This window comes from Delphinus delphis, chromosome 12 (assembly GCF_949987515.2).
Source record: "Delphinus delphis chromosome 12, mDelDel1.2, whole genome shotgun sequence".
In the NCBI taxonomy this organism is placed as follows: Eukaryota; Metazoa; Chordata; class Mammalia; order Artiodactyla; family Delphinidae; genus Delphinus; species Delphinus delphis.
The window spans coordinates 2,396,306-2,409,534 of NC_082694.2; the positions used below are offsets into that span (position 1 = coordinate 2,396,306).

At 42.6% G+C, this 13,229-nt stretch overlaps 1 protein-coding gene across 1 annotated transcript in view; it reads left to right on the forward strand.

The window, feature by feature from the left end:
- The window catches only part of LOC132434760 (uncharacterized), a 105,608-nt gene extending 96,211 nt beyond the window's left edge, over positions 1–9,397 (forward strand). The window contains exons 5-6 of the mRNA XM_060026343.1: positions 3,048–3,121; positions 8,634–9,397. Of these exons, the coding sequence (XP_059882326.1) occupies positions 3,048–3,121; positions 8,634–8,709 (150 nt within the window). The 3' untranslated portion in view covers positions 8,710–9,397. The remainder of the gene's footprint in view (positions 1–3,047; positions 3,122–8,633) is intronic.
- Positions 9,398–13,229: the final 3,832 nt, after the last annotated feature.

Genomic DNA, 13,229 nt, shown 5'->3' on the forward strand with positions numbered 1-13,229 from the left:
CAGTAAATTTTACATTGCTATCTTTTATCTAACCCCTGGTTCTCAGCTCTACCTGCCCAGCTCTGGGAGATCACCAGCTCCACCAGGTGCTCCTGGAAACCCACTCAGGGCTGTGAACCAGGATGACAATATAACCTACCTTGCTTGTTTCTCATATATCAGGAACCACTGCCCTTTGCTGCTTGAGGAGTGTGTCTTGAAAACCTTTTTCTTTCTCACATATGTTTCCTGCTGTGTAATAGTTATTTCAGGGGAATGTAAAATCATCCATCTTGCTTGGAAGCAGAAATATTTTCCCCTTAATTTTGAAAACTTCTCTGTAAATTAGGGAAACTAGTCTCTTATCTGTAACGTACATTGCTAATATTTTCTCTCAGTTTGTCATGTCTTTTGATTATGACGTGCTTTACTGTGCAGTTTTTTCACCACTAGGTAGTAAAACTTATCAATTTTTCTTTACGGAATCTGGAATTTTAGTCATCATTAGAAAGCCTTTCCTAAAAGTTCCTACTAGTGCCCTAGTATATTTCCAGTCTTTATAAATGTTTGATGTGCATTTGAAAAGAAACATTGTGCTTTCTTATCAGCATAAGGTGATTGCTGTATATCTAAAAGGTCGATCTTATTGATCGTATTGTTTAAATCTTTTATATCCTACATTAATTTTTGTCTACTTGTTTTGTCTCATGTTCAGAGTGATATGTTAAAATCTCCGATTGTTACTGTGTTTCTGTTTCTTTTTACATCACCTGTAATTTTTGTGTTGTGTATGTGGTTGCTGTGTTATTTAGTGCATACTTATTCATCACTACCAGATCTTTATGTGGAAGGTGCCTTTAAATATTACAAAATGTCCTTCTTTGACTCATTTGCCTTGAATTCTACTTTGTTTTGTATCAGGATTGCAGCCGCTGGCTTCTTATTGCTTCTTTGCCCAAGATGTTTTTATTCAGGTCTTTACTTTTAGCGTTCTTGAATCACTGCATTATAAGTGTGCTTTAGTAGAGAGTTGTATTTTGTTTTATGGGCCAATTTGAAAATCTTTTTCTTTTTATGGGCACATTAGTCCTAGTCACGATTATTGATATGACTACTATACTGGTCCCAATTTTGTCTTATTATTTTATGCAGTAATTAATTTGCTTACTACTTTATTTATTTATTCATTTATATTCTCTTTAGCTGTGGTGGGCGGGCTCTAGAGCATGCGGGCTCAGTAGTTGTGGTGTGCAGGCTTAGTTGCCCCACGACATGCGGGATCTTAGTTCCCTGACCAGGGATTGAACCCGTGTCCCCTGCATTGGAAGGTGGATTCTTAACCACTGGATCACCAGGGAAGTTCCCCTATTATTTTATATTTACTGTGTCTATTTCTCTATTTGTTGTGGTTGCTTTAAATTTTTTCTTTTGATATTTGAGCAGGTATAAATATTTATTTTAGTGGTTACCTTTGGATTAGTGCTTCTTAGAGCGCCCTTAATGCCGCCCTCGCAACCCGGCTTTCTAACTTAACTCTTCACCATCTGTCAGCCTCAGTGGTACCCGCTCACTCCCACTGACCACAGTCACTGATCTTATCCTAGTTTCTCCCTTTTCTCTTCTGTCCCGCCTTGTTTTCAGTTGCACTTTCCTCCTTCACTAGAACAAAATTTCCTGTTATACTTGAATTCATGACCGTGCCCTTTTATTGTTCTTAGCTCTTCAATTAAAAATATGAAATGTTCATTATAAGTCCTTTTGCAGAGTCCCAAGGAGCCATCCTTCGGCTGGATAAAAAGCCATCTTCTGGTAGATTTGTCTGAAAGTACGTATTCCCTGAATTGTGGCAGATGAAAAACTGCTTTTCTATAACTTTACTACCTTCAGGGAAGTTTGGCTGCATATATATCCTTGGTTTTCATTCCTCAAGTTTCTTGAAAATTATACTCCCCTGTTGCCTTTCTTTGTATATTATTTTGAGAAATCTCAGTCTGATTCCTCTGCCTTTATAAATCCTTTCTTTCTTTTTTCTCTTTCTTCTGTCCTCCCTCTCTTTCCCCATCTTTCTTACTGTATCTTTCTTTCTTTTTTTTGTCTGGAGACACAAAATATTTTTGTCTTTATCTTTAAAGTTTAATACCTTTACTAGAATATATGTTGGGTTACTTCTCTTTTATTTCTGGGATTTTTTTGATTTATAGTTTTAAATATTCTGTTCAGTTGTTTTGGTTTTTCTCCTCAAGGACAACTATTATATATACATGCAGCCTTGTTCCATTGTCTTCCATTACTGTCCACTTTCTTTCTGGTACTTTAATTTCCTTTTTAGCTCATATTTCTCTTTTTTAAAAAATTTTCTTAATGCCTCTATTAAGTTTTTATTTGAGTATGTCTTTATTGGTACCTTGCAATTTAATCGTAATTTTATATGCTCTTGTTTTATCTTTTATTCATTTCCTGAATCTAATCAACTCCCATTTCATTTCTTCCTGCTCTTCTGTATGTTTCTGTTCTTTGCTTTTGTATTTCTGATTGAAGACATTTTACCACATGCCCAGATTCTTGACTGAGGCTATTTAATATAGTCTGAAGATGTTTACTACAGTTTTCTTCAATCTTGTGTTGAGTTTTTTGGTCAAGTCTTTTCATCAGCAGAAAAGGTTTTTTTAAATGTATGTATGTATTTATTTCCCAGACGTTGCAGTCATTTTACACCAGGGTGATCTGCTGTTCTTTATTCCACTTGTTTCATGAACAGGGTTCCTAGTCCGACAGTGCCCCTCTGTGCCATCTGCTTTGTGGATGGAGGTGTTGGTGGTGGGTAAGGAAGGGAAGAGTTGGCGTGTCTTTCATTTCTGAAACATTCTCAATTTCTCCCTTTCATTTCCTCCTTTCTCACTGGGTCTTCTCCAAGGTGTATCCCCTCCGTGTGCATCTACTTCTTTCTAAAAGCAGTAGTTCCTCTAAGCTGCCCCTCTGGTCCCTTTCTCCATATAAGGCTATAAACTATGAAGTCCTGGTCTGGGTTCCTTATTTGGGCATTTATTCTTGCAATTTCTCTTCTGAAGGTGGTCTTCTGCTGTTTTATACGAAGTCTTTTAAGCTTCTCTTCTCCACGCTTCACACCTAGAGGACTGCTACGGTAAGAATACCCGGTTTCCTTTCCTTTGTTTTTTTCTCTCTAATTACAGGTAATTTGATGATTGCGTTTTCTCAGTTTTGTAGAAATGCTGAATTTGTCCTCCTTGTAGATGTCATGTGTTTTGGGGGAAGTAGGGAGATGAAAAATAAGGCTTTCCATTATCCTGAAATGCCAGGTCTGAAATTCCCCACGTCTGTCATCTGATTCTTTTCCATGTTTCTTCTACCTTCCCTGATTATCTTAGGCTTCTCCTGAATTTCAGTCATTGCATTTGTAGCAAGTCTATTTATATACTTGCTTTTTCTAATACAGCAATTAAATCTCTACTGGCCGTTTAATTTCAGCTTCTCTCTTCACTCTAAGATTTTGTTTTTCTTTTCATCTTATTCTTTTGTTTGATCATCTAGATTTGGAATTCTTCAAGTTTTATTGAGTTTGTATTCTTAAGTTCTTCTATAGCTTAAAGCGTTTGTAGGTTTTATAACCCTCCCCTGGGTAATGTTTTCTTCCAGAATGAGTTCTTCTTAGTTCCTCACTTTTCTTTTGTTATTTTTCTCCCTTCCTTCCTTCCTCCGTTATCTTTCTTTTAGTTGTTTACCTGCTTGCCAGGCTTTGTATTATCATCTTGTTCATTTTATAATTGGCCGCTCTCTCTAGACCTTTACCTTTCAATGATATCGTTTAGGCAAATACCTCCTGGGGTGGTTTGTCTTTCTGAGTTTGCTAGATGTTGTCCATTGATACTTAGAACCATCTCAAATCTTCTAAACTCTAACTTGTGTCCCAATGGCTAGAAACCTGAAAACGGTATTTTCCACTTTCCTTTGACATTTCTGGCCTACGTTTCACCAGTAAGAGTCACCTGAATGCTATTTGGAAGCTGGGAAAGAAAGGGAGACCATTACTGCCCTTTGGCGGCTGCAGGTGGACCCACAGGCGGCTGGGGCATGAGGTTTGTGGTGACCTTCCACTGGGTTCCTGTGAATCAGCTTCCCTGACATGGCAAGTAGCAAAAGTAGTGGTTTCCATTTTCCTGACTGAACGCTGACTGATACGCTGAGCCTCATTTTGAGGACTCATGTAGTTTTCTCCCCACTTTCACGAAGCCTATGGTGTGAGAATGTGTACGGTGATGTCGGGTAACATTAAATGTACTATCTTTGCTGTGACTGGGCTCCCTCTTCAGAGAAGCCATCAGCTCTTCTAAGCTTGAGCTCAGTCCCTTTAGTGGGCACAGCTTCTGTGAACATCAGTTGTGCTAGTTTTTATTTCAGGGATAACTGTGTGGTAACTCCCAGGATTACTGTGTATGATGACAGTGTAAAAATGCCCAAGAGGACAGATTCATAACTTGCTATGAATAAAAAGAGGGTCCTGTGTGGGTCTTCTCTGTGTCATCATTTATTTATTTATTTTTAAATATTTATTTATTTATTTATTTAGGCTGCACCGGGTCTTAGTTGAGGCACACGGGGTTGTGGACTTCTTAGTTGTGTCATGCATGTGGGATCCAGTTTCCTGACCAGGGATTGAACCTGGGCCCCCTGCGTTGGGAGTGCAGTCTTACCCACTGGACCACTGGGGAAGTCCCTGTGTTATCATTTGATTCTGAACATTTGACTGAGAATTGGATCAAATTTGGAAAATCCTCAGCCCTTCTGGCTGCCTCTCCCCTTGATTCCTGGGAAAATAAGGCAGGTTCAAAGTCAATAGGAACACCAAGCTTACCTGGGATTTCTAAGTCAATTTCTGGGCTAACTTAAATCACAAAATAGAATGAATGTGGCTCATTTGGCCCCCAGATGTTGCCATGATGAAAGGAGAGTGGTCAGCGGCATTGCAGTGAGTAGGGGTTCACTCTTGCTGGTAGCCTAACTCAGGAAGAAGCAGTAGGGATTAATCTCATACCGCATGCACTTCGCCTTAGAGAGGGGTCCAGCACAGTCCACATGGCATTCCAGCCTCACACGGCATGTGTTACCCCGGGTCTTTCGTGCCCTCATTGGTGTGGGACACGGGGACCAGCCGTGGATGACAGTGTGGGAGCCACCTTATGTTTCCCACCATTTTTACATTGTTGTAAAACAGAGCTGTGACAACTCACAGCTCCCCAAATTCAGGTGCCTCCCTGCAGGAAAAAAAATGTGCACAGCAAACAAGACGGACACGACGTTCCATACTTTCCTTAACTCCATTTTCAAGTATTACCATGAGAAGATCAGCTCTGGCCTGATGTTAACCTTTCCCTGGAATTAGATTGGTTATTCCAGGAAGACTAGCCCAGGTTTCAATGTTAAGGTTGTCAGGACCCAACAAAGTTAGGCTGGAATACAGGACGCACGCTGCCCTCTGTGCCTTCTAGTTATGGTCCTGTGGCCGTGGAGAGTCTAGGACGCTCCCGGGAAGAGCCGAGGCAGCACCATTTGGGGACAAGTTTTCCTTGAGTTCCATAGTAGTAAGCATGGGCTGCTGCCCGCAATCAGGTGAGTCTAGGTTTGCTCACACGCCAGTGACAGTAGTTTGAACTGGCTTTGTTTCCAAAGTAGATGAAGTCCATTTACAATAGACAGAGTTAGGATTTTGCTTTGTTTCGTCTCTGGCCCCTCCTCGAAAAGAGCGAGATGACAAAATCCTCTGCTTGACTTCTCCATACCCCGTGCATCTGGTGGGTAAATCAGAAGAAACGCTCTTGAGCCCCCGCTCTGCGGGTCTCTGCTCCACGCCTGACCAGGCTGCTTACCCAGCCTCCGTCAGTGTCGATGAGCCCAGGGTGGAAAGGCGCTTCTCTCTGGTCCCGACGGAATCTCAGCTCGGGCGTCTCACTTTTAATCACTGCAAATAGCTATTTTGGCACATATTCAGAGCGGGCTCAGCTAGGGGCAGAGGAAATACTTTGCATTAACTGGATGATGTTAAGTTTCCAGCCATGCACTGTTGCTTCAGGACAGAAAGGCTGTTGCCCGGAAAGACAGCTTGACTCACTCAGAGCCTGCGAGCAGGTGGCTCCTGAGATGCTAAGTGGGCGAGTTCCCTGGTTCTCTGCACTGGACTCTGTGCTTGGGGGCTTTTCCTCCAGGCAATGGAAGTGTGATGATTACAGAGACTGGAAAAAGGCAAAACCCATAACGGTATGATTCGGTGACTCCTTTCAGATGCTTCTGTGCTGGGTCCCCAGAGGTTTCCCCACAGTCCATTCAGGAGTTTATCTTGTTGGTGAACATTGAAAAGACAGAATATATGCAGGTCGGGTTTGCAGCTTCCTACGTACCCCGATTTGAGGGGCTTTCCTCCTCCCAGGGCCCAACACTGCCTGAAATGGACACATCTGGGCTCGACAGGGACCTGGGCTCAGGCTGGTTCTGATTGGTTTGAAGGCATAGAGCACAAAAGGCATCCTTAAGTAACCCCAAAGACGGGTGCTCTGCCTAGAATCGCTGTAAGTTAATGGCTGGAAAGGCAGACCTTGGGGGTTTGGACCCACTAGTTGTGTACATTTTGGCAAGTGGATCAGCACTCCTGAGACTCAATTTCATCAGTTAGCATAATGGGGGAGATACTATCAATCTGATAGGGTTACTTTGAGGACCTAATGTGGATCGTGTGTGCGTGTGTGTGCGTGTGCGTGCACGTGTGTGTGCCCGCAAAGCACGGTGCCTGGCTTTAGTTATTCGATAAATAACAGCTAATATTATTTATCAGGTTGGGACACTTTGTACAATATTCCAGCTTCCTCCAGGGCTCCTTCAGTTTCACAATAAATTTTTATCTTTCTTCTGACAAAACCCCTGATGAAAGCTGTCTTAGTCGGCTTGGGCTGGATAACAAAATACCGTAGTCTGGATGGCTCAAACTACAGCAATTTATCTTCTCACTCTTCTGGAGGCGGAAAAGTCCAGGGTGGAGGTTCCGACAGGGCTCGTCTTCTGGCGAGGATGCTCTTCCTGGCTGTTGCTGTGTTCTGTCATGGTGAAGAGAGATTTCTCTCTTCCTCTTTTTATCGGGCCACAGTGCCAGTGGATCAGAGCTTCGCCCTTATGACCTAATTTAACCTGAATTAACTCTTGAAGATCCTGTCTCCAAGGAAGAGTCATACTGGGAGTTAGGGTTTCAACATGTGCATTTTGAGGAGACAATTCAGCCCGTAGCAAAAGCCAAGCTCTCCTGGGAAAGGATATCCTTGATGAGGCAGTGGGTTGTCCCCAGTCCTCAGAGACCCTGGGTCCTGGCTTCTGGAGTGTCCCTTCCTAGTTACTATTTGAGTCGTTGTCTTCTGATCAGGGAGAGAAAATCAAGTGTTAGGACCTTGAGCTCTGCATATAAAATCACGTTTATATGCATAACAGTAGAACTTGAATTAGTTTCTGTAATCAGATTCTCTCTCTGGGGCATGGGGAAATGGAATAGAGAAGAAACCTGGGTGCTGGGGCCTCTCCAGTACTTCCTGAAGGCAGAGGGATAGAAAACCAGGGTGAGGGCTTCTGAAACCCTGTTCCCTAATGCGTGATGTTGCCCCTGGTCAGTCGAATGGAACTTTGTGCACAGTCCCCATAGGAAAGTGGCACTCAGTCAGCGTTTGTGGGATGCATGAACGAACATCCTTACAGATCTGCTTAGTGGAAATACAAATACCCGCTTCTACCGTCACTAAATCACAGGAAGTCTGGCTTGAAACGGTGCTCCTGGCTGACTTGTATGTAAAAAGAAAAGGTGGCCCACGTATATAGTGTCTTATTGTGAAATCTTTGCTTGATTTTATTATAATAGCTGTAAATAAGATGAAAAGTCTGAATTAAAACGAACATGACTGTAAATTGGCAATAATGATATAATAAAGTACCATTTTCTCCTTCAAATATTTATTTCCAGTAGTGTTGGAGATGTTACAGAAAAACCTGAATGAACTTTTTGGCCGACCCAATAAAATCAAATGTATCCTGTACAAGATCCTTTAATCATGAGATAGTTTTGCCCTCAGTCTACTAAAAGTGATCTTACTTATGTGAGACCCAGCGCCTGTCCATGGTTAATGAGCTCATGGACTTTACTTCATAAAGAAAAGCCGTATTTAATGTGTCTGTATCGTTTTGAATGATGCCCTGATACTAGATGCGACTGGCAGCCAGTGTGACTAAATTGCTTGCAGGTTCCAGACCACTGAAGCGAAGCCCTTTCAGCAAGATGATCTGTCGTCCCATCAGTTTTTGTTTTGGCAGTTACAGACAGTGATGGTGTCGAGTCTAGCATCGAAATGTTCTGTTTTGATCCCAAAATGAATCCTCATAGTTGTTATCCATGAGAAATGAGATGTATAAAAAGGCAGCACTTCAATCAAAATTTCCAAAGTGTGCAGCATAGCTAGGACCCGCTGAGAGTGGGTGGTGTATGTTGTCAAGACGTTTGCGTTAAGTAGTAGCTTGGGACCTAGGTGATGAGTCAAAGATGGAAAAGTTTTTCTTTTTTTTGTGGGGGCAGGGGATGGAATGATAAATGCCTCACAATGTTTTTCTTTTAGAATATTAGGTTGTATTTCATACTGTGGAAACTATTCCAGCGGATTGCAGCTCCTTGAGAAAAATTTGTCATTCTGACTAAATGTGCGGCGCTTGTCATATTTAGCAAGAGGTAAATATTTTTAAATCTCTAAATGGATTTGTTGGCAGCCAAAGGCTCTTTTAATCTAACTTAGCCCATACACTGGCTCAGTTAAGGTCAATTTATCACAAAAGTGTTCTGCTCCAGGACCCAGACCAAGAGCTTTGGGGACACTGAAGAAGAAAAGCAAAATAACGCTAAAACTCGTGAGACGCCGCCGTGCTCCCATCAGCAGCAGCATTCCCCGAATTCCAGGCTGGGACGGAGAGCTTCCCAGCAAGGGGGTGTGGCTTCCGGCGGGATGCACCAAAGAGCATTCTGTCCTAGCCGCCACCACGGGTCCCTTTACGTCCTGGAGGGACGGCTCTTACTCAGCTCTACAGGTGTGTGCGGAGGACTCACGGCGCACCCAGCAATTTCTCGTTCTTCGTCTGCAAGTGGCAGCCAGAAGCAGTGCTTACACGATTCGAACCTGGACAATTCACCAGACCTTTAGAAAACCGCCGTCATATTTGTGGGCCAAGGCACACTCCTGTTTTTCTCTGAAAAAAAAAAATTGGGTCTGCCTTCACCAGAAGGTGGCTCAGTGGACAACAGAATCATTTTCATTAGCTTGATTTTAAACTGATTCAACTTTTGTTGTAAGTCTTCACCAAAAATAAAAGCCATACATATTACCCATTATTACATTTGCTATAAAAATGTTGCTGTGGACTTCCACGCCAGAAACTTCTTTCAGAATTTTGGTTTTCCTGGGAAATCTGTGTTTCTTACTTTCTGTGAAGGAGAAACGTATAACTGACTGCTTCCATTCAGGCTCAGGCTAACAGGAAGCACAGCAGGAAAGTGAGAAGTCATTGAATTCCTCAAATTCTTCTCTTCTTTGAGCCTGACTTTCTAGCAATTTTTATATTTTAATACAGTTTAATATGGGCTTCCCTGGTGGCGCAGTGGTTGAGAGTCCGCCTGCCGATGCAGGGGACGCGGGTTCGTGCCCCGGTCCGGGAAGATCCCACATGCCGCGGAGTGACTAGGCCCGTGAGCCATGGCCGCTGGGCCTGCGCGTCCGGAGCCTGTGCTCCGCGGCGGGAGAGGCCACGGCAGTGAGAGGCCCGTGTACCACAAAAAAAAAAAAAAAAAAAAAATGTTGGAAACAGCCTGAATTGATTTTGGGCAGGGGGGAGTCTTGGTTATAGGTCAATATAAAAAATGCAGATAAAAGGATGAGGTCATCCTATATTTTATTGACCTGGACAAGCTTCCAAGATATACTTTTGTGTTAAAAAAGCAAGTTACGTGTTCTACTTCTGTGAAAAAATGCCATTGGTATTTTGATAGGGATCGCTTTGAATCTGAAGATTGCCTTGGGTAGTGTGGACATTTTAACAATATTCTTCCAGTCCATGAACGCAGTATATCTTTCCATCTGTTTGTGTCATCTTCAATTTCTTTCATCAGTGTCTTATAGTTTTTGGAGTACAGGTCTTTTACCTCATTAGTTAGATCCATTCCTAGGTATTTTATTTTACTTTTTTGGATGCAATTGTAAATGGCATTGTTTTCTTAATTTCTCTTTCTGATAGTTTGTTGTTAGCGTATAGAAACTCAACAGATTTCTGTATACTAATTTCACATCCTGCAACTTTACTGAATTCATTGATACGTGTTACACATTAACGTTGTTGAGAGAGGAAGCCCTAAGAGTTCTCATCGCATGGAAGAATGTTTTTCTGTTTCTTTAATTTTATATCTAATATATGAGATGGTGGATGTTCACTACACTTATTGTGATAATTATTACGTGATATATGCAAGTCAGGTCATCATGCCGTACACCTTAAACTTACACGGTGCTGTATGCCAATGATGTCTCAGTAAAACCGCAAGAAAAAATAAATAAATTTAAAAAGCAGGTTACAAAACCACGTGCCTAATAAAAAGCTGCATGACGTATCTGAATCATATAAATGCGTGTACCTGCACAGCAGAGATCCTGGAAGAGTCCCGAGCCCCTGCTTGTCTTTGATGGACTAGAAGAGGGGTCACTTCCTCCGGGCAGTGGCAGCCTCACGCTAGGGCACCCGTTTCAGCACGTGGGCACAAGCTGGCTTTTGATTTCGCTCCCCCCAGCCCCCAAGCATCTGAGGAGGCCTGGAGAGGTACTAACCTGATCACGAAGGGGACCCCTGGGGAGGTTCCTGGAATTTGAGGGAGGTCAGTTAAGGAGTACTTTTGCTTTAATTCTACTACTTCTATATTTTTATGAACTGTTTCTGTAGTTTAGATAAAGTGAAATAAAACTATTGTGATTTTCCCAAGGGCCACGGGAATCTATGCAGAATAGGCTTAAAAGTGGCTTGTAATCCCCAGGCTCTGTCTTTACTGTGACCACTGTTTCCATCCCTCCAGGAATTCTCCTGCTGCTCTTCCCTTCTCTCCCTGTCTCAGATGCTGGGCTTTCTCTCCCACGGTAGTGGTCTCCCTGCTTCAGGAAAGCCATTCTCCGTGGTCCCCTCCCTTTGTTTGCTGTTACTCAGAAGGTCTGAGGTGGTGGGATCGCGAACTCAGCAGAGTCCAGCATCCTGGCTCTGGTTTCACAGGTTTGTACCTAGAAAAGCCTGCAGATTAATCAGCTGGTATTGATTCGTATTGTCTCCTGTCTCTAAGATGCTCCTGGGACTCAGGTGGTGCTAGGGGTTGTCTTTTTTCTTTAACAGAATTAAACTAAATGAGTTCTATCTATGAGCCTGGAAAAATCCAAGACCCTCTCACAACATTTGACCACTCATGACCCAGCAGGCTCTGGGTAAGTGGAGGGGAGAGCCCACTGTCCGTACAGCTCGCACAGCCACAGGGAATATAGGTCTCGGATTGCTGTAATCTGATTCCTTTGTGTCAGCAAAGGCACACGTCCACCGAAGCCGGGTGTGCAATGAGAAGTGGAAAAGATTTTCTTGCGGCTAAAGCTCAGTATTCCCTGATAAATTTCACTAAACAAAACTCCTTTGTGTCCTTCCTTTAAGAACACAGAAATCAAGCGGTCCCTGATGGATGTGGGTAGTGTCTGGGTAAGGCATAGCAAACTCTTCCATCAAACAAACGTCTGGAGCAGGCTGTCCACTAGATTTATCACACTCAGAGGAAACGACCGTTTCCTATAATACGCTCCTTTCAGAATGAAATCTATACCCCATATTCCATCTAAGCGCCCAGCAGCTACTGCCGAGCATGGTTGTTTTTCCTGCCGCCAGGGCCAGAGGAGGACAAATTGCACATCTTCTGATTACTCTGGTCATGTTAGCTAGTATTTCATTTGTTAAAAATATATTTGCAAAGTGAAAAACGAACAACCCTGGTGCCGTGAGAGCAAGATGCCTTCATTGTGAGGACAAATCTACACCCCCAGATGACTCTGCAGACGGGAGCCTGCGATGCATAATTTGGACCCATCTCTATTAAATACTGCACCACTCTGTCCCATAATGTAATTAACATTGCAGGTCTCGTGGCTCTTTTTAAGAGAATTAGAAGCCATGAGTCATTTGGACATCATCGGAACAAGCTCCCCTAATGCAGAATGACTCAATCACAGAGATTGCCATCTGGCAGCATTCCGAGATAGCAAGATCCGAAAGCCAGCACTTAATCTGATTTAGGGCCTCTTAAAATATTCTTCAAAGTTGACTAGACATTATTCTGGTAAAACAGATTGAGAATTATTTTAGGAACCAACCATGGTCTGAACTGTCTTAGCTGTGTTATTGATTCCTTTTAAGTAATTGCATTTAATTTGGAAACCTATGGACAAACAAGCTAATGAAGAAATATGACTGTCCTAAGTAGAATGAGACTGAATGTGTCGCACAAAGATCCTCTAAAAACAGGGGTCTTTGGATAGATGTACTGTCGTTCTGCTTGGTGTTCTTAATGTCAGGACCTAGTCTATTAATCTAAGTAGGGACATTTTCATGGTGATTTTAGTAACATTGAAAATAAAATCTTAATGGCTGTCACCATAGTGTTCTAAGAGGTCATAAAAGCGCATCAAAGTGGTAGCTTTTCAGAATAGAAAGTGGGTGTAGATGTATGGTGTTACTTTAATACTTAAAGTGTTTCCAGTGCGGTGCCTTATCCTGTCGTTTTGGGGTCATATTACCCCTTTTAACTTATTCCCAAATTGAAGAAATACCATGTGACAGCAGGATGGCTCATGATTAGTTATGGTAGGGCAGGACATGGGGCACATTTATACAACTCTCAAGCAGGGATGACAATGAACAAATGAATCAAGCTTCCAAGTTTCATTAGGAAATGATGGCGCCGTTCCAGAGCTCTCAGGTGGCGTTAATGGTGCTTTTCAGTGCTCATCAAGATTCTTAGTAGAACTTGTAAACCAGTATCTTTGCACATCAAATTATGGTTTCAGTTTGTAATTCTCCAGCCATTTATTGAGGATTTACTATGTGCAAGTTCCCCAGCCATTCCCCCTGCAGACTCCTCCCCGTGAGTTCCATAG